The sequence below is a fragment of the Haliotis rufescens genome, unplaced genomic scaffold (genome assembly GCF_023055435.1).
Source record: "Haliotis rufescens isolate VD_foot unplaced genomic scaffold, xgHalRufe1.0.p SCAF_22, whole genome shotgun sequence".
NCBI classification, from domain to species: domain Eukaryota; kingdom Metazoa; phylum Mollusca; class Gastropoda; order Lepetellida; family Haliotidae; genus Haliotis; species Haliotis rufescens.
The window spans coordinates 10,465,386-10,488,339 of record NW_025963913.1 but is presented as its reverse complement, the minus strand read 5'-3'; the positions used below and the strand labels follow the sequence as shown (position 1 = coordinate 10,488,339).

General features: G+C 40.7%; 1 protein-coding gene across 3 annotated transcripts in view; it reads left to right on the top strand.

The window, feature by feature from the left end:
* The first annotated feature begins 9,786 nt into the window (after window positions 1-9,786).
* The window catches only part of LOC124146385 (RNA polymerase II-associated protein 3-like), a 399,479-nt gene continuing 386,311 nt past the window's right edge, over window positions 9,787-22,954 (top strand). For 2 of the 3 annotated variants that reach the window (XR_006862665.2, XM_048401498.1), the window contains exons 1-2: window positions 9,787-10,085; window positions 14,097-14,231. Coding sequence is in view for 2 of the 3 variants with exons in the window: in XM_048401498.1 (XP_048257455.1) it covers window positions 9,924-10,085; window positions 14,097-14,231 (297 nt within the window). In the remaining variant the exon portion in view is untranslated. The remainder of the gene's footprint in view (window positions 10,086-14,096; window positions 14,232-22,954) is intronic. The other variant, XM_046516655.2, reaches the window with a different exon arrangement.

Below are 22,954 nucleotides of genomic sequence, written 5' to 3'. Positions count from 1 at the left end.
ACTCCAAAGAAATGATTTGATTCAGAAAAACACTCTTTTTATATGCATTATGTTTTGATCGGTGATCGATCGACAACTAGTCACCGACCAGTCCCCGTTCAGTTGCAACAAGTCACCGAAGATTCGACGGTGAACAATTGCCGATCAATCATTGACAACCAATCGCTGATTGATCTGCGATCATACCCTTATTCCAAATATGGGCAGAAGTAGTTGCGCCGGTCTCAGCGATCGTCAGTCGGTCGCAAAGGAAATCAGTCGCCAAGAGGTTGCATCGCGGTCGCATTGTCTGTGTGACTGTAACTTAACGGGATCGGGTGGTCAGACTGGTTGACTTGGTTGGTGCATGTCATTGTATCCCAATTGCCTGGATCAATGCTCATGATATCAATCACTGGATTGTCTGATCCAGACTCGATTATTTACAGACCGCCGTCATATAGCTGGAATATTGCTGAGTGCGGCGTTAAACAAAAAAACCAAAAAAAACCATGTACGTCAACTCATATGGTAGATCATACACATAGTAAAACATAACTAAACCAATTAAAACCAACGACATATATGGACTATAACGCGAATGGTGCTCAGTCTCTCTGTCGTGTTCATAATAAAAACATGAATTATTAAGCTGATGTGTATTATGGATATTCTAAAATAGTAATACTGCAATTTTACTGTTTCATCCATAATCCAATAACGAATAGTGTCGGTTAATGTATTGGTTGCATGATTGAAATGAATAAAGGTCAAATGAGATGCTGGTACATATCACTTACTATAAGACTGTAAAAGGTAGTGCGTGAATTTGTGAATCAAATATCTGATAGGAAATGTTATACCTCCATGTCAGAATGAGATGTCAGAGAGAGAGAATAAATCTCTAAGTGGGAGCCTTATACCCCGCCACGAAGAACACAGGTTTCACGTGGATTACTGAACCGAAGAATTATTCCTTTCCTCCCCGCTTCGAAGCAAGAGCCAGACGCTTTTTCAAAGTCAATCTCAGCACAAGCGAACTGCTGTTTTCTATAAAGTTTGAATTTGTTTTGAGTTCTTGGCAGATTAAAACATGTCGGTATGATACATTCGTTGTAGCAGTATCACTCCGGCTCGTGGTATAAAACTTTACGTGGGACGCATAACACAATATGTACACCGAGCGATACTGCTACAACTTATATTATTGCTTTTTATATTGATTGGTGGTTGTCTCAAATTTTATGTTTATGGCCGTTTTGACTGGCTCACTTTGTACATTCGCTAAAATCATCGGTTGGCTTTCTTTATCTGGTACAGATATATTTCCGCGACCCAATTACAAACGTGAATTTAAATTCTCACCCACAATTAACGGTATAAATAATTATAGAGTATAGACCAATTCATCGTGCGATCATGCAGCTTGAAATAACTAAGATTAAAGTAATCAACACCTTAATACATACACATAAAAAACAGTCTTATACGAGTTGTCATTTTAAATGGGTCATTATTAAAATATATTGAACAACAAAAGTTTCTGTGACATTGAATAAGATTTAATGCAAAGTTATGTTTTTTACCAAATCTGAAACACCATTGCCTCTCCTTGGACCGATGTTTTGGAAGACCACAGGGCCGACCCTCTGTGCAAGACCAATTCCACCCCACACCTTGATGCTCGGACCACCCCACGAGTCTCTCTCAACAACATAAGCATCCGAATAACGTTCACCACGGCGTCGCCAGACTCTCTCTCTGTCATCTGCTGTTGAGATACAGTAACGGCTCTCGTCTGAGGAGAGGACTCTTCTCCACATCTGGTGGCGCCAATGCTGGTGCTGTGTTGCCCACTGAAGACGGTCCCGGCGATGACGTGGTGTTAGAATGGGTCCTCGGTGTGGCCTGTGACATTGGAGGTGTCTGCTCGTCAATCATCGACGCACGGTGTCCACACTAATGTGTCGCTGGTGTGTCCCCATGGTCTGTCGAGAAGTTGCCGCAGCAGTAACAAAGCGATCTTTAAGATGCTGTCGCACAATCGGACGATCCTGACGTCGTTTGTGATCCTTGGTCTACCACTACGTGGTCGGTCATCTGTAGTGTTGGTCTGGTACCGTTGCTGGAGCCTGTATATGGTCCTTATGTGGACTTGAAATACATTGACTACTTGCCGGGCGGTTTGTCCAGCTTACAATCGTGCAAGGGCTTGGTGTCGCTGATTTCTTGTCAATCTTGGCATGTGGTAGCAATTCAATAACGAATGAATGTTATCCGATCTGGGTGGATTTTTAGAGGGCAAGAAATGCATGTGCATTTCAATTTGCACGGAACTCACGGTTACCATGGCCGTTCCCGTGATGCGTTTGGGTGATCGGTTTTATTGTCATCTGCTTCGTTTTTTTATCATCAAATTTCCTTTTTCCGGACAAGGTAATGTTAAGTTTTAGAAACTTAGACAAAACTGACCCAGATATTTAAATGACAACTTTTCGTGCAATGTTACTTGGGGTAACGTTTCTTTTGCGGTTTAGTATATTTCCTTGGTGTACAATTATCCACACCCAACAACATTGTCCGTTGTTAATGTGGAAGGTATCCCATATATATGCTTATAAACTTTGTGTTAAATACTGGTATAAGTTGTTGAGTATGCCAACCTCTCGTTTTCAAAAAAAAATGATATAATCTACTACTATTGGATGATAGCCATAAAAAGGTAAACTGGGTTTCAAGTGGAAAGTGGGTATTGGGAATGTGACTGCCCAGGAACAGTTACCAAAAAACACCTCATCCGAACGCGCCACCTTTGACAGTGCTTGTGCGGTGACAAAAAAATGGTGAAACAGGTTTCCCGCCTATAGCATAAACTGCACGTGCATGTTAGCTGTATAAATGCGTTCGTCTGCAGGGTATAACCACACGTGATGAAAGCACACAAAAGAAATGCCACGACTGTCACAGGAGCAGAGAGAGAGAGAGCCATCGGTATGGCCGAAATGGGGGCAAAACAGGTCCAAATTGCCAGGTGGTTTGGTTGTACACTATTGACAGTAGCCAGGCTGATTCAACGGTACAGGCAGACAGGGAGGACACAGGACAGGCATAGAACCGGACGACCCCGAGTGACAACACCACTGGAAGACGGTCAGATATGGCTCATTCACCTGCGAAACAGATTCGTTACGGCGACGGCGACGGCGACGGCGACGGCAGCAACAGCGTTGGGACATCCCATTAGCCAACGTACAGTACTACGACGACTTCGTGCTGCTGGAAACCGAGCGTATCGTCCTTACCGAGGAATGGTACTGACTGCTCAACATCGACGCCTGAGACTGCGATGGGCGAGGCAGGTTCGACGCTGGCAAGTGAGAAATTGGCGTCGAGTGCTGTTTACTGATGAAAGTCGGTTTAACTTGTTTCGAAATGACGGCAGAGAACGAGTTTATCGAGTATTCGAGAGGTCCATCCATTCGGCGGGGGAGGTGTCATGGTGTGGGGCGGTATTTGTGGAGATCAGAAGACTGATTTGGTGATTATACAGGGAAACCTGAACGCTGTGCAGTACAGAGACCAAGTGTTGCAGCCAGTTGTGCTTCCGTTCTTACAAAACCAACAGCAGGGGACATTGTTTCAACACGACAATGCCAGGCCCCATACTGCAAGACTGACTCGGAACTTTCTAAACCAGCAGAACGTTGACGTTTTGCCCTGGCCTGCCCACTCACCCGATATGAATCCTATTGAACATCTGTGGGACCATCTTGGCAGACAGATTAGAGCACGCCATCAGCCTCCCGTCAACAGACAAGAATTGCAGCAGGCCCTGAGAGACGAGTGGCAACGGATTCCAGTCCACGTCATCAGAAGACTGACGTCATCGATGAAAGCGGCGTATCACAGCATGCATTGAGGCAGCTGGAGGTCATACACGCTACTGAAGGCAACTTTGTCGACAATGAACTTGTAGTGTGTCTGACAATTTTTTGGTGACATTTCAGACAACTTTTCTTACCCCACCATTGTTTACCTTGAGCTTACATTACCTGTGATTCAACTGTGGTTGATCAATCATTTGTTACCCCTCCCTAGATTATATTATAATTCACAACAAAACCTCTTCTTGTTATTTTTTTTATCGATCATGGAACTCGACCTATACTCTCTTTAACCGCCCAGTTTATATAAAATGGGATTTGGATTTGTCTGGGAAGATCAGTCCATTTGAAGTATAGATTATTTTGTTTCGGAGTTTATGGCGAGATTACAATATATACTGAAAGGCAAAAGAAACGTCATGTGGATGTATCATATAAATATCTTTATTTTCAAATGCTTATATATGTAAGTAAAGACATCGGAGAAAGTCAGTGTTTGACCCACATGAAATTAACAGTCTGGGGAATGTTTTGGCGAATTGTGAATTTGGGGAGGCACCAGAAGACACCACAGCTGGGGGGTTCAAAATTAGTACCTGGTGTGGCCACCACGGGCGTTGACTACAGCCACACATCTCCTGTACATGGAGTGGACAAGCCTGTTGATGAAGGCCATTGGGATATGGGCCCATATCCTCAGGAACGCTACACGCAGTTCTGCTGCAGTTGTCGGCCTTGGGCGTACGTCGTTCAGTCGGCGTTGGATCTCATCCCGCAAGTGTTCAATGGGATTCAAATCCGGACTGAGGGCAGGCCAAGGCATGATTTGGATGTTGTGCTGCTGGAGGAAGTCCCTGGTGACTCTGGCAGTGTGGGGACGGGCGTTGTCTTGCTGAAAGGTGTGGTTTTGATGACGGGCAAAAAAGGCACGATATGGGGTCTGAGGACTTGGTCAATGTAGCGGGGAGCTGTGATGCCATTACCCCTGCCTTGACCAATATTCTGAAAGACCACAGGTCCCACTCTCTGGTTCAGTCCGATTCCACCCCAAACCATGATGCTTGGGCCGCCCCACGGGTCTCGTTCCATAACACAAGCATCAGCATAACGTTCGCCCTCCTTCGCCAGACCCTGACTCTGCCATCCACCGTTGAAACACAGTAGCGACTTTCATCAGTGAAGATGATTCTTCTCTATTGCTGTTGACGCCAATTTTGATGCTGCCTGACCCATTGCAGTCGGGCCTGTCGGTGACGATCTCTCAGGATGGGTACACGAGCAGGACGGTTGCACGAGATGTTGTTGGCAGTTAGGCGACGTCGGACTGTACGATCACTGATGGCACGCTGGTGGTTGCCAATGGTTTTGCCGAGCTGTTTCAGTGGCCATTCGGAATCGGTTCTGCAGATGTTGGCGTATCATGAACCGATCTTGTCTGGGAGTAGTGACTCTAGGACGACCACTACGCGGTCGGTCGTCGGTGGTGTTGGTGGTGTTGTGGCGATGTTGCAAACGGTATATCGTTCTGACGTTGACATTGGATGCATTTGCAACGACCTGTGCACTCTGGCCTGCTTGCAGTCTTCCGATCGCTTGTTGTCTCTCATTTCCTGATAATCTTGGCATGGCTGATGAATCGAAATAACGAAAGCCAGCTTAACAGTTTTGGGTGTCTTTTATACCCATACCATCCACGATATGCACGTGCATCATGTTTTTGACAAGACTTTTCCGCAACTGAGTCCCATTGCACTTTTGTAGGCTGCGTTTGGGCAAAGCTCTCCATTTTAAACTCAATTGTTAAATGGACTTTAAGGCAACAAAAAGAAGCAGTAGAACGTTAAATGAGTTTATTGACCACAGAACATGTAATTGCCAATGTCTGTTAAGTTTTATCAGTATTTTCAGAAGTGACGTTTCTTTTGCCTTTCAGTGTATGTACCAGCAGGATTGGCATGACTCCCTTCTCTAGACTCTAAAACGTTCTCGTACTTCTTATTTAAACCAATGTTTTGGCGTTGAACCATATATTGGCTGTATCACTATAAACAAGTTTCGAGTGGTTTGGGCAAAGTTTAGATGTGGCTCACATCGTCTAAAAATAGAAACTGGTAGATACGTGAGCATGCCAAAAAAACAAAGAGTATGTAATATGTGTCGCTGCGGTTATGTTGAAAGTAAATACTATTTTATATGTAGTGTATATGAACACCTACGGCAGTTGTATAAAAAGTATTATATATTTCCTAGTTTACACAAATTTAACATGTTAATGTCTGAAACAATTCGAATACTTCACAAATAATGGGAATGTTAAAAATTGGCTGTAGCGCCGTTGCAACATGTAATGGGCCGTAGCATATACTTTGTGAATAAATGATGATGATGATAATAATGGCAACAATTCAAGATATCAATAATTAATTATTGATATCTGTATTTAATTTCAAGATACCAGGAATTGAACTACTGATATAACAAAACATGACTTTTGGATATCTTTAAATCACATTTTGATACCATTAATCGAATTTTAGATATCGGCAATTCTTTTCAAGATATCACTATTAAGCTTTACCATATCCTTTATATTCATTTCGTGATATCTTAAATTTTATTGCAGATCTACCGTTATCTGCATTTAAGATATCTTCAATTCAATTCATGATACCTTCCATTCAATTCAATGTATCTTTAAAACAATTGAAGATATCAGTAATTCTGTAATAAAAGTGAAAACGGCTAGCCATGCGGGAACCAGCATAATATACACAAAGAAAAAAGCACGCCCCTATTTCTGAACCATGACAAATGGCAAAAATCATGGCATGGGATGACTGACCATAGGAGCTGGGCAGTACCAATGTCATCGGATAGAACACACATTTGACAACAAATAAAGAAGATATTGGTGAGTTGTAATTGAAATTTACTGACAAAAACATCATGGTAACACAGGTACTGTTTTTGACCTTAGATATTACCTAAAAAAGTATGGAGCTGCAGGATTAAGTAAACGTTTGATGTTTCATGTGAAAATGTTCCTTAAAGTCTCCACTTGACATGACACGTGAAACAGATCAGTAGCGGGTATTACCGCCACGTGCCCGGATGACGTATTGCACCCTACGTCTCATGCCTCCAGTCAGACGTTGGATCTGTTGATGGGTCAACAACAACCACTCCTGATGCAATGCTGCTTCCAAATGGCGTAAATCTTGTACAGGCGGATATCGTGCCTGTATGCGCCGCCCCAGAATATCCCAAACATTTTCAAGGGGGGTCAAATTTGGGCTCATTGCTGGCCAGGGTAGAGTCGTAATTGCATTGGCCCTCATGTAATCCACGACTGCATGCGAACGATGAGGCCTGGCGTTGTCATCCAAGTACTGAGGTCGAGAAGCAAGAGGGTGGTTGTCAAAATGAGGAACGACGACTGGCCTCAAAACGTCCCGGATGTACTGAGACCCTGTTAAGTTGCCCCTCATGGTGACCAAATCCAACCTGCACTCATGAGAGATACACCCCGAAACACCATTACCGAGCCCCGCAGTATGCAACAGTCGGTTTAATGTTCCTGGGGGTGTAGGCCGTGTTCCGGTGCCTCCAAACTCTCGTGGAGTGGAGCAGAAAGCGACTTTCGTCTGACCAATGGATCCGTTTCCAAGTTCTCAGATTCCAGTTCAGTCGCGCAATACACCAAGCTAAATGAGAAGCTTAGTGGTGATCTCTCAACAAGGGATGCTTTATGACTCGTCTAGCCCTTAATCCTTCTGCTTTGAGCCGGTTCCTGACGTGTCTGGTGCTGAAACGACGATTGGGCAACCATGGCTGTTTCAGACGAGTACTTGTTAAAAAGAGTTCTTGGCGTATGAGACGAAGAAGGTCCCTGTCTTCGCGATGTGTCGTCACAGTAGGTCTTCCGGATCTGGGACGGTCCTGTATATCACCGGTCTGAGCATGTTTCTCGACTAAATGGCTTTCGACAGTGTGATGATACCCCAAATTCCGACCAATGGCTTTACAAGACATTCCTGCGTTATACATGCCCATTATTTGCCATCTTGTGGCGTTTGATAATCGCCTTCGTGCCATGGTCACACAATGTCATGGAATAACTGTTGAAAACGGAGCTTTAGAAAGCAATTTTTGTTTGGATATACTGCTTTTAGAGATACTCGAGGGTAGCATGCTGCACGGGCATACCATGCATGGCACGTGAGCTTTCGTCACGCATGACTGATTACATCATCTCAAGAAAACACAATTTTTCCCGTAATTATATCTTTCATGACTGTAACAAATTTTGGCACCAAACAATAATGAAATACACTAGCCACATAAAGAAACCGTGCACGGAGAAAATATATTCTGGATTGAAATACAACACAGCAAGAACAAAATGATGCAGACGCTGTAGCAGCTGAGTGATCGGACCATAAGAATGTCAACGGGACCTGAACAATATCTGTTACGATGACTTCAGAAGATCAAAATGGAGTAGGGGGTCAAACGACAAAGTCACAAAGTCAATAACGGGTATGACCACCCTGTGCGTAAATCACAGCAGTGCATCGGCGACGCATGGAGTCCACCAAATGGGCATGGAAGGCCTGGGGAATGGCCTGTCATATCCTCCTCAAATCCTGTGCCAAGTCACGGACGTTATCTAGAGGATGTGGAAGACGACGCAGACGGCGCTCCATTTCATTCCACACATGCTCTATTGGGGAGAGATCTGGAGAAATTGCAGGCCATGGCAGTAACATGACATTGTTATGGTGAAGGAAATCCATTGCGACCCTAGCCGTGTGAGGACGAGCGTTGTTCTGTTGAAATGTCAACCCTGGGCCATGACGTTGCAGGAAAGGAAATGACCACAGGCCTCAGAATCTGATCTCTGTAGCCAACACCGGTGAAATTGCCCTGAACAACCACCAAAGGGGTTCGGTGCCGTGCTGTTATCCCACCCCAAATCATCACAGAGCCACCTCCAAAACGATTCCTCTCCACAATACAGTTGCGTGCATAACGTTCTCCCAAACGCCGGTAGACACGTTGGCGCCCGTCACTGTGGGAAATGTTGAACCTCGATTCATCTGTAAAGACAACATTTCTCCACCTTATTCGAGGTTGGCGAACATGATTTCGACACCATCTTAGACGGTTGACTCAATGACGGTGTGTCAGGATGGGACGTAAGGCAGGGCGTCGTGGTCGGGTCCCGTACTGACGTAAACGATTCCTGACAGTGTTGGGATGGATACGGCGCAGTCAAGGAATTGTCTGGGACGTCGTTACTTCCGTTTGGAACCTGTGTCGGAGATGTGTAACTCGAATCCATCTGTCCTGTCTTGGCGTCGTTACTCGGGGACGTCCTGAACGTGGCTGGTCGGCAACGTCATTTGTGTTCTGATAACGCCTCACCAATGCCGATATCGTGTTACGATGGCATTGGAAATGTGTTGCCACCTGTTGTTGCCTCATTCCCGCTCGGATCATTCCAATTGCTTCATGACGCTGTGCAACTGTCAATCTTGGCATGATTTGCTTGTGATATGCTTGTGTCTGCGCCTGAGAAGTTTTGAATTTTTGAATGACCACAGATCATGCTTTCCAAAGTGACAGCGAATTTTGAGTTGCACATGCTGTGTACAGCTGCACAGGAGGCACGTGCAGTAACACATTGCACGTCCATAGGCCCCCATCAATGACGTCATATCGCATGGCACGAGCATGAGCGTTTGAATGTCTCCAATAATTGCTGTGTTCAAACCTATCTTTCATATATGGACGGTGTGCCCTTACATCTATATTTTCTCCGTGCACAGTTTCTTTATGTGGCTAGTATATATTAGGGTGTGCTTAACTTTTTTCTTTGTGTATAGTTTGTCCAAACAGACGCTCAAGCTGGGTCCCGTCTCTCCGTGGTTGCCAGCCTAGGTCACGTGACGGCCAAGATGGCGGCGCACATGTGAACTGTGTTTCGACAAGACCTGGCAGTCGTCACTGCACTTTTTGTTGTCAAGCAGGGCCAGTATATGTGAATGATTGAAAAGTATGCCAATCACGAAGCACGAAGAGAAAATGGTTGATTTGCAGCATCAACTACGAGAAAATCAACATGATGTTGAGGAGTTTTTGTCAGATATGCAAAACTGGGAAACACGTATGCGAAAGAAAGACACTAATTTGAAGATGGAGGGACCAGTCATTGAAGCTGTAATTATTTTACCTGTCTGTCGTGAACGTATATTTTGGTACACATGCAGAATCTACCTTATTTGTTTGAGGCTGGTAATGGCAACACGCGACACCATGACTATTTCAAAGTATATTGGGACACAGGACACGATTTAGCCTGCAACCTCGGGGTATCGCGGTACTTGTTATGTTCGCTAAACGGAACCAAATGCACTCACTAACTTTTATGATTATTCGTGGTCTCTATATCAGATGTCATTTATTTTATCAAACATTGGGCTCCAAACTGTGCATATTTTACTGCTAAAAGTTCATTATTCACATTAGTAGCGCCGAGTAAAAGCCGGGCCTCACGTTCAGTTTGACGAGGGAGAGAACCCGTACAGTGAAAAGTTGTGTTTGGAGGTCCGAATTGGACAAAAACAGGACATATTTGCACCAACCACTACTTTTGATGATGCCAGACTTCAGTCATTTGTCCCAGAAAGGGCAAAGACAACACAAGTAATACTCTGAATGTGTTATCAGTAATAGGTATTCAATGTACATATTTACCGAAAAGTAAGAAAAATGCATTTTGAAAATCAACAACAAAATATCAGAAATGGTATTTTAAGATTTCTGTTTAAAAAATTGGATGACAGTAATTTGTCAAAAGATTGGATAAATTTTAAAGGTTAAAGGGGCACTGATCTAAAGCAATTCCCGGCGACTGGTAGTTGCCTTTGTTATTGTTTTTTCCCCATGAGTACCCGGATGATATAGCAGAAACCTAGACTAGTTCGCGACCTGTGCTGCGCAATTCTTAAGCGCATTTGTCACTTTTATTGATAGTATAAGGGCGTATGGTCACATTGATAAAAAAATGAAATACAGTTTTGCAGATGTACAAAGAAACTTATTCGATGTCATGTGTCTCTGTAACAATCAAATATTTTAAAAAATATATATCGTTTTGGGATATTATAACCCGTGTTCGTTTCTCAACTGATCACTTAGATTGTTTCAAGTGTTTCACATAGGTGTCAAGTCTCAAAGGTCGGCTAAGAAAGCCCATGTGACAACTATTTTCATAACGTCCTAGGTTCCTAAAAAAATCCATTGAGTTAGATAACAATGAGCAATCAATTAATGTATTATCAGTTAACCCTTTGAACAAAGTATGTTGTTTTTACATTGGCACTTCATGCTATGATATGAGTGTATTCCCTTTGTTTTAGTAAACCTAGACATGTAAACACTCACTTTTGACATATCCACTGTGCAAGATAACAGTGATTAATCAATCAATGTATTTTCTGTTAATCCTCTGATGACAAGGAACGTTCCGTTGATTTACAAAAAAGTAAATCAACTGATCATTCATCTCCTGCTGGGCTGCCACGTGCATATTACATAACACACATCTCATCTCACTTGAAACCTGGATTTGGATTGAATAATTACCCCAGACACAATAAATGCCAAATGGGAACCTTTGTCAGGTATTTTGAGCCGTGCTACCACTAATTATACCTGTAATAAACTCATTAACTGAGCATCAAATGAATGATGACAAATACACACAAGTGTAGGGTTATACCAGAAAACTAGGATGACAACAAGGGAGTAGTAATCTATTATCGACAGAATCCAAAAATGCTTTCACTGCATGGATACTCTTTTATTATTAAACTATAACAATCATATAACTATTTCTAAATGACGACATCCGATGAGCTTCTTTTTGTCTGTTTGTTTAGACTGAAGAAATTAATTAACATGCGCCCTTTGTCGAAATCTTTATAGATCACAGTTAACCAATCATTGTTCAAAAATGAGTAAACAAAAATTGCCTCCAAGTTTATTCAGCTGTCCTTGCAGACGGTAGCCCAATCTCTTGTCACGCTCAGTTGCGTTGCGTATCATCTGGGTACTCACGGGGGAAAAACAATAACAAAGGCAACCACCAGTCCCAGGGAATTGCTTTAGATCAGTGCCCCTTTAACAATAAATATCTAAAAAGCTCCCCTGGTATGCCAAAAGTATGTATTTTATCATTTGGCTACTAATAAAGACTGTATTTCTAAGTATGGAATTATGGCCCTTATGATCTCCTAATACTTTCTGGCCACAGAGCGGGAAAAAATGTGAGGACTACGTACTTCCGTAACCTTATAAGTCGCCGTGAATATGCAGATGATCTAGTTCAGGTCAATAGAGAAAGTTTACTTTGGGAAACTGCGGGTTATATTGTTGTCCATTGATATATGGGGGTCAGGGAATTTCAAAAAGATGCCAGAAGTAGATATCAACGCGTTAATAACTCCCTACTTACAGCAGACGGAACATTCCGAGGAAATTGAAATTGTTTACGAAGCGAGCGTTCCCTGGTTACTGATTTTCAATAATAAATAGCTGCTAAGAGGCGTGTCCCGCACGAACTACCAGAAATCACAAATGCCACAATACGATGAATGCAGCGGTACCACAGGGTTCAAGTATATGTCACAAGTGTCTGTTTTTCAACAGTTTGTTTACTTGGCATAAATACAGAGCTGTGATCCATGTTGTTGTTCTGGAAACTGTTAACTAATGTGTTTATAGTGCACTTAGATGCCTACCTTTAGAATACAGTACCACAAACTTTTCAAACACGTCACAATACCCTATAACGTAATTTGTAGTAGTCACACCCACGGAACAGTGGCGTGTGACGTCAGGGGTCATCGTGTATGCATAAGCTCCTCTCAGTGATCTATCATCTCTACACGCAATGTCACTGAATAAGCCCAGCAATGTTAGAGAGTTTTGAATATTTGTGGCGATGCATTTTATATCAAGTGCTAGTTCATGAAAGTACTTTTATTTTCAATATATTTAATATTAATATATATGTTATATTTTGGTTTCAAGTTAATTCATGGGGCTAAAAGGATTATAACTGGGAACTAATACAGTATTAGACAGTATTTTATTTGCACCCAGTTTCTGTAAGCTGATAAATAAAAAAGGTGTTGCGCAGTGCTTTTATCGCTGTGCAAAAAGAAGTGGAGAAATTTGCTGGTTTTGTACACATTACAAATTTTCGGACTAAAATTGGAAGTGTTGTTTTTTAATTCGGTTTAATTTATTTCCAGTTAAAAGTATACTATCAGATAGGACATTTTCTATTCTACATCACTGCATAATTTTATAGTCGGAGGTAGACCCAGTACCACACAAGCACTATTCTTACACTATACTCGCACAACATTTACTTTTCTGATCTAATGAAAATGTGCATCAGAGAAATAACTCGGCATCCAATGGGTTAAGATGATAACAGAAGTATTTGACATTTTGAAATGAAAATTTGAAATGACTCTTATGGGATGAAATGAACATTGCCTGTAGTTTTGCTGTAGTAGTTTTTGAATCTGGGAACCTCTAAGATTTTAACCTTAGGATTATGAGAGGAACCCCTGAACTTTCATGCTTATTTTAAAGTACGCTCATTGCGAAAATGGACTCAGTTCCCTTCTGCTGCTTCCATGGGAGGTTTATGAAGTTTATGCCATGGGATATGCTACTTTGTCAAATCATTTACCCCACTGCGTTTGTGATATGAGATGGATAACTGCCTTCCAAGACCTCTTTATTCATACACTTCTGAGATATTTTGGCAATTCTTAGTCCTTACTACTTCCCCCCAAAAAACCTGAATATACTCAATGTCTTATTTTATTTTATTTGATGAACAGGATAAGTCACGATCATTCATTCATTTGTAAATTTGTAATAGATTATTTTGTTGTCCAATTGGAGATCTGAAGAGAGGGGGGTGTGGATGACTTTGTGTTCTTGATTGAACTGACCGCTGATTCATCCATTTGAAAAAACCTTGATTACAATGCCTTTGGTGACTGAAAAATAATCTGCACAATGGTGACTGGAAAATACTCTAATCATGATGATTGCTCAAGCGGTTGCCATGGAAGTGAATATTTTTACTTTTCAAGCAAGGTCTTTTTTCTTCTTCAAAGTGACATCCTACAATTATTTTTTCAGCAACTTCCACCTGTCCGCAATACATTAGATCAGAAAAAACTGAGGAAAAAGAAGAAAAGGACAACTGAAAGAGTACAAAACAAACCAAAACGAATAAGCAGCTATGACTATCTTTCGTGGGACACATTTGATGTTGTAAGTTGATTTTTGAACGTTTTATTTACACATTCTTTATTGTATATATATATTCTGGAGAATGCAAAACCTCTATTACATAAGTGCCATAATTCTCTTATTTTGGGTTTTTTCATGCCATAACATCTTTTGAGTTTTGACAACTCCTCTTCACTGTCAACTATTGATAATTAGTTGTGTTACTAATAATATCTCCCTTCAAGCTCTCTTCCTTTCTCTTGCGCATGTGCCAGGCGGAAAAACCTCACTTCTTTCTGCTGTGTGCTTCTGTCAATAGCTGGAAAAAGCCCAAACAGTGGTCAAGCTTCTGAGATAGACCTTGGCTCGAAAACCTGGAGTCATAAGTGATCTTCAACCAAAAGCTGGTCTTGATGTAATGTCATGTGATATATGAGACAGGCACACGCCGATCCAATTGTTTAGTCTAACGAGCTTCCAGCAGTTGCCACACTTTGCCAGACCAGTCCAATGCCCCTTTGATCATCACAGAATATTCCACATGTTTCTATAACGCTTTAACATCCGTCCATGCTATTTCGGAAGTTTACAGAAAATTCAAGCATCTAAATATTTATAACTTCCTCACCACTGCTTACTTTAAATAGTACTACATTCCTGACAACTAATCATTGTCCAAGTGTAATGCAATGAACTTCTATTGAATCTCAACAAAAAACATGCAATACAATCACTGATAACACAAATTTACACTGCCATATGACAAGAGTGAAAATTATTTCTGAGGCTGCACATGGTGCTTTGTTTGTCATATGTGACATTGTATTACAGGTTAGATTGCCAAATTGCGTTTAGTTAACGAGATCATTCCTCACTTGCTTGTTTTTTAGAGTGGTGGTTGTTGCGCTAAGTGGTAGTGTTGTGTTGACCAACCTGCCTGCTCTACGTGTGGGCACTTCAAGGTGTCTGGTGATCCTCTGGCGATGATAATAGATCTGAAAGTTCTCAACAAGGAGTATCTTGTAAGACCACTTAAGTTTCAGATTGAGCACTTTGCTCAGAGATGGGGATTGCATGATCAGCATCGATTTCAGGATGTGTACCTACACTACTGCCTAGAATTTCATTCCCCTAACACGCGTTCTCAACGGGTTGCACACAGGTTGAGCACCCGTTGGACACGGGTGTGCAACGGGTGTGCAGCGCGTGTGCAACCCCTTGCACACGCGTGGGTCACTCATTGCACACGCGTATAACACGGGACCGGGTTCCAGTTGAAGTTGACAAATTTATCAAATGAATAGTGAGATAATACAAAACAGTGAGATGTGAAATTTGAGTTAATGAGCAGCCATTGAGCTGTGTTCACCAGACCATAATTACAAGGTCGGCCCGTCTTAATTAGTGTTCGGTTGCTAGACTTTTATGGCATGAACCATTCCACTAGGGTCCAGTCTAGCCATTGTGGCTAGCCGACAGTAGAACAGTAGTGAATTTAGATGCGAGTTTATTGCTAGGGGAACCCCCGTGTTGACACGATTGTCGCGGGTTGGTAAATGTTCGCCATTAATAAAATGATTGTTTGTGGATTGCGAACATATTCATTTTGCCCACATGAGTCATTCTACTTGATTGCAAATATAACGTTTTTCGTTCGCCAAATTTATGCTTTAGACAGTACAATTATGATATAGCCGTCACCACTACTAATGCCTCATTATTTCACGTAGGAATATGTCCCATTTCCCCACACCCCACTTTCTGTTTTGTATTTTGAAAGAATAAATAAAAGAAAGTTTTGTGTGGGACACTTTTATACTAATTATAAGAGGATGTTGGAAATGAATATGAACAGCCATGCTGTCTGACTGTTGACAGAATTTGAGATCTTCACAATCACCTGGTGTGACCATGTAGACAGAATTTTCGTTAGGGTTTGTGATTTTTACATTTGCCCAATGACCATAGTGAGTATTGCTGGGGATACCAAACGTAACTGTTTATGATTAGAGGTTGTGAGTACCTATACCACGTAGATAGGATATCTTTAGGATTTTAATCCTTTGAGAGGCATTTAGAAGTTGGAGTACTACGTTAGGATAACTTACTTACTTACTTTGGAGATTTAACGTGCGCTTTCCGACTGATGTGTATTTCGCACACGGGCCCAGCCAGGCCATTTAATGTGTTGTCGAAAGGGGCGAAAGTGGTGTGTGCAACCCAAGAGGGGGCTTTAGGGGTTGCTTATATAGAATTTGGGAATTTCGAGATTTGGAATAGATGCCGATGGGATTGGGGAGGAGAACTAAGGGAGCTGGGTATGGTGGATGTTTGTTTGTTTATGTGATTTTGGTTTGGTAGATTATAGTGTTTTTAGATGCGTTTTATTAGTTACGTTTTATTAGTTACGTTTTGATTTTTTGAAGTTTTCTAGTTTATTTTGTGGGTTTAGTATTGCTTCTAGAGTGAGAGCCTTGTTTAGATTGAGGGTGGTTTGTAATGCGGTTCGATGTGTTAGGTAGTGTGTGCAGTGGATGAGTGCGTGTTCTGGGGTTTCTAGTTGTTTGCAGTGTGGGCAGTTACCTGTAGTGTGTTTTTTTAAATTTTTTAGGTGGTTATTTAGGTTGGTGTGTCCTGTTTGGAGTTTAGTGATTACTCTGTCGATTTTTTTTTACGGATGGAGAATTTTTGGTCTGGTTAGTGGTTTGCTGAGTACTTTTTTTATTTGGCTATTTGAGTTTAGATATAGACTATGCCATTTTTTGGTGATTTTTTGCTTATTTACGCTTTTAATTTCTGATTTTGAGATGGGTAAGTTTAAGCTTATTTCTGGGATTTTGAGGGATAGTTTAGCTGCCTTATCGGCGTTTTCATTACCGTATATTCCTACGTGGGTGGGTATCCACAAGAAGGTTATTTGTTTGCCTGCCTTAGGTCGTCGGAGCTTTTAAGTATTAGATTTATTAATTTAGGTCGGTTTTTTGGTATTTTTCTTTTGGAGGGCTTGCAGTCCACTTTGAGAGTCAGTAAGTATTAGGATTTTTTTGTGGTTTTTGGATTCTTGATTATGGAGGGCTGAGGCCATGCTCATTAGTTCTGCCGTGAATATTGATTGGTTGTTTGGGAGTCGAAAGGATTGTGTTGTTTTAGTTGGTTGTGTGGTATGGACTCCGAAACCTGTGTGTTTGGAGGTCGGATCTGAAGATCAGTCCGTGTAAATGTGACACCAATTTGGCCAATTTTCGTGTATGTATGCTAGTGTGGTGGTTTTAGTTATGTTTGGGTCGGTTTGTTTATTTATTTGGCTAGCTAGTGTTGTGTCTATTTTGGGTATTTTAAGTTTAGGGGTGAAGATATTTGATTGTTTGCAGTTTTGTTTAAGATTTTTAATTTGGTGTTCATTTAGGTAGTTTGTTATTCTTTGGGATATTGGAGTAAGTAAGGGGTGTTTACGAGCTAGAGCTTGGTTTTTGGGGCTGATATTTTGGTTTATTAAGTTTTGATGAGAGGGGTTAGGATAAGATTTGTGGGTGACTTTAATCCTTTCTTTCTCTGTGGGTAATCCTTTCACGTTGATTGGAGGAAGTCACTCAACCAGGTCATGACAGGTCGTGAGTTTACTCACTAACTACTGTGAGCGTTTTTGGCATGACATCTTTTCTTGTATAAACATAGTAACGATGCTCACTCACTGTTAATCTGCTGCAGTTTGCTGGCAAAGTGGGGATAAACCTCAGTGTCAAAGACGATCAAACTTAGTTCGAACCCTTTTTTATCTGTGACATCTCCCAACTGGTGACATTTTCATAAACTTGGCAAGTGATGATGAATTTTAATATTAATATTATTATAGTTTATGAAATTGTTAATAATACTTTAATAAAATTGTGCTTCACTCTCACGAAAAATATATTGTCTGTGAGTAAATTTATATGTCATGTTACATCAGCATTTTTCAGTGATATTGCGAAAAAATAATTACCTGATTTGGGGACTACATGAAACATGGATGGTTTTACATTTCTTATACAGGTGCTTGACTGACTGAGTAGTTCATGATCAATTAGATATTTTTAAATCAGTCAAGTTTGCAACAATAGATGAATAAGTTGATACATTTGGACTGCAGTTACCGATTAACAACTTAAGACAGGGAGGAGATATATAACCAAACCTATGGTCCTGTTGAGACAGTTGACAGTTAGAACGTTGGATTAAATGACAGTAACTAATTTGAACATTCCCCAGTAATATCATAAAATACATCATAACTCATAACAGTCCGAGAGACAGCTTCCAGCCATATACTAGTATTGAAAGGACAATCGCTTTTGACAGTTTAAAAATAAACTCTTCTTATGGTGCTTGGCAAGTCAAAACTGACCTCCCTGAATATGTTTTTTAGGTTTGACAGCAACTATGCTTGGGGATTTCAGAGATAGACATGATTTGTTAGCTAGATGTTATTACAATAAGCGAAAATGTCTTAAAAGTCCACAGTTTGTTTAATAGTACAAAAAGTGTGTTATAGATCTATCAACGTTTTCTTTTATTGAACATAATATTTGCACTATATTGCTGTAAGCTGTAAATAATCTGGCATCCCCATGTACGTAACTTACATATATTTATGTATGACCAGAACAGCAAATAAAGTTCTGGTAGGTAGGTACCTCGGAGATTTAACGTGCGCTTTCCGACTTAAGCGTATCTCGCGCACGGGGAAGCACTTATACTATTGGGGTAAAAAAGCGTGCAACCCCCCCCCCAAATATAAGTTTACAGCCTATTCTAATAAAGTTAAGGGGCTAGGGGTTTGGCTGGGTGGGAGTGGGTGATAAAAGAATATTCAATAATATGGAAAAGTTTGGGCCTGGGTGTGGGTGTGGGTGTGGGTGTGGGGGGTGAAGCGTGGGGGGTCAAGCGTGGGAAGGCACGGTGTCGGCTGGCGAGCGTGTGTGGCTAGAAGTCTAGCGGCGGTATCCTTGTGGTAGTCTCTTGGTCAGCTTCTCTTCCTGGGGGTCAGGATTCTGGTAGAGACTCTTGGCAAGGAGGGCAGCGGTATTGGCGACGAAGTGGTTTGAGGTCGATACGCCACTTCTCTGGAATAAGTGGTACAAATCTGTGTAGTTTGTGATGTCGTACTCGGTGTCCTGTCCCCCCTTCTTGTGCACCATGACGAAAGGGACTCCTTGTTTGGCGTAGAGCTGTTCCTTTGGGGTGTTGACCTGGTCAGCCTGGAGATCCGGGTGGGCCTTGTAGTGGTTGATCGGAATGTCTGACTTTTCGACTAGTAATTAAAGTTCTTTGGTATGACCTCTTTTATCCCTGCTGACGTTCAATTTCAGTCTGGCTCACCAAGCGTAAGAAAGCATTGTACATGTTTTGATAAATCACACTGATGCAATTAAGCAAATGAATATTTGCTGTGGGCAAATACCGGTATCTATTTTCTATATATATTTGTGGATATGAAGCATTCTAGTTAATTGTGGATACACTGGGTACACATACATAACAAAAATGCTTGACAGGTGATTTGGTTCCTTGTCAACAAGACAGAATTGTGTTTATTTCCAGGCCATCCTGATCGTCGTTTACTACTATTAGGTGTATGGTTGGAGGCAATATCAAAGACACCGCACAGCATTTATTAGATAACAGACGGGGTCGACTGTTTCGCTTTGAACAACCACCCCACCCTGACTGTAGGAGTTATATAATCAGTGCGCAAATAACTGTGTCAAGTCCACTGCCGGGCTGATGCGGTGTCAGTGTCAGCGATGAACATGAATGCTCAAATTATAGACCTGTAGCATTCACAAGTTGCTTAGCCAAAATATTTGAAAAGCGTATATTCAATTCTCTGATAACAGCAAATATAACCTTAGAAATAGATTCAACATACAAACAATCAAATGCAGAACACAGACCTATGCTTAATCATTTCTTCTGGATATGATCAACCTGCGGAACCCTCTATCCGATGAAGTAACTAATGCTCGCTCATTAAAAGAAATCAAATCATTAATTAATCGTTCTGATGCAATTATTAATAATTTTGACTTCAAATATTTTCAAAGATCATGCCAAATTGTCCTCTGTCGCCTTAGGCTCGGCTGCAGTGACTTAAACGTTGATAAGTTTAGACGACATGTATCAGACATACCAGACTGCACTTGTGGATATCACCTTGAAGATGCAATTCACTTTTTCTATACCTGTCCAAAAATACGATAATATCAGAAACACTGTGTATTTCTACACACATGGGTATGGTCTAAAAATGATATTACATTGCAGTAGTGAAGCAGTTCTACAAACATGACTCTTCTTAAATCAGTTCACGACATCATTGTCAAAAGCAAAAGGTTTGAGAAGCTTAAGTTTATGCATGTAGTAAAGGAAAACTGCATTACCTTATTTCACAGACACCACTTGCTTCAGTGTATTGGCTTTGTGTATTTCATTTGTGCATTTTGTATGTTTATGTTCAGCACTCTCTTATATATATCCAGCTGTTGTTAAGTTGTTACCTGGAGAAGTATTTACATAAGCAAGATTTGCTTGTTTACCGATCCAGATTTCTTTTGAAATAAAAATATGTTTAAGCCAACACAGCTAACCCTAAAACACATGATTGTAAACTATTCAAAAAGGGGCACAAATCTCTGGCTTCTTCTTGGGTGTCGGGCTCAAACTCAAACTCATTTATTCTTAGAAAAACATGACATACAATTATCTACAATTTGTATTATGTACAATTTAACAAAAATAATAAAAATAGGATACGTGGATACTAATACAATTTACCAATTGTATTGTACACATTGTTAAGGAATTTAGATAGGCCTTTTAGATCTCTTACACTGTTAGTGGTCATAATTTTCTTAAATGTTTGCAAACTAAGATATTGCTTATTTAAGAGTTCATATCGCCGATGTGAAGGCTTCACATCGGCATAAATAATGCAATTCATCTCCCACAGCGATAGAATCACAGAGTGGACACTGGCTATCTTCCCTGGGAATGTTCAGCCATCGACCAGTTTCAACTGGTAATCCTTGGTTAGAAGTTCTGACTTTTAGTATTGGGAGAAATATTGATTTTGAGAGCAGTAGGTATTTCTCAAATGAAGGTTGATTCTTCAGGTAATACGACATTTGGATTTCCGCTTGGGCTTACTAGCTGCCGTGAGTCACTTGCTCGCTAACGCAACCGAGCATGACAAGAGACTGGGCTACCAGTCTGCAAGGACAGCTGAATAAACTTACGCATTTTTGAAAACTGATTGGTTACCCGTGATCTATGAAGATTTCGACAAAGGGCGCATGGTAATTAATTTCTTCAGCCTAAACAAACAGACAAATAACGGCGAAAGCTCATCGGATGTCGTTCTATGGAAATACCCCTGATGGTTACAGTTTAATAATAAAAAAAGTATCCCTGAGTGAAAGCATTTGCGGATTTCGGATTGCGTGGATGATATAATTACTACTCCCTTGTTGTCATCCACATTTTCTGGTATAACCCTACACTTGTGTATTTGTCGTAATTCACTTGCTGCTCAGTTAATGAATTTATAACATGTATACTTAGTTGTAGCACCACTCAGATTACCCGATGAAGGTTCCAATTTGGTCTTTCTTGTACCTGGTGTAATTATTCAATCTAAATCCAGGTTTGAAGTGAGGTGGAATGTGAGTTATGTAATATGCACGTGGCAGGCCAGCAAGAGATGTATGATCAGTTGCTTTACTTTTTTTGTAAATCAACGGATCATTCCCAGACATCAAAGGATCAACAGGAAATACGTTGATTGATTAATTACTGTTATCTTGCACAGTGGATATGTCAAAAGTAAGTGTTTACATGTGAAGGTAGGTTTACTAAACCTAGGGAACACACTCATATCATGGCGTGAAGTACAGATGTAAAAACAACATACTTTGTTCAAAGGGTAACCAATAATACACTGACTGGTTGTTTCATTGTTATCGAACTCAATGGATGTTTTTAAGAACCGTGGACATTATAAATATAGTTGTCACGTGGGCTTTCTCAGCTGACTTGGCACCTATTTGAAACAACTGAAACAAACTAAGTGATCAGTTAAGAAACGAACACGGGTTATAATATCCGATACATTTAAATAACGTTTAAAAACGATATATTTCAATATTTTAAAATATTTCATATATATTCCAAATATTGTTTCCAAATAATTATTATTAAAGTATTTGATTCTCACAGAGACATTTGACATTGAATAAGTATTTTTGTACAGCTGCATACGCAATGGATATTGTTCCTTTATGTTGATATTCCCGGATACATTATAACTTTGGTAGGTTGTAAAAATGATATTTGCATTTTGTTTTCATTCATTCGCTGCAGCTTTGAACAGAATCATTCTTGTTCCTTTCCGTTTGGTTGGGAAGTTTTTCGATGCGCGATAGACGTTGTTTTCACAAGTATTTTCTTTTGTAAGCGTGTATATGTTACAGTCAATGTGTAAAATATGATTCACTCAGGCAATTTATTAAATATCTAAATATTTCAATCATTTTACAAATTGACTGAATAATCTGTCCATTTATTTAACCGACTGACTAAAAATGATAAAGACGATCAGAAGAGCTTAAACACATCACAATATATTAATTATGCTAAGAAAAGAAGCCAAACAATACAGAACTGTACTTGGTGATGATATTAAACATATACAAATATTTGGAATTCGTTATCATATTAATAAAGATGGA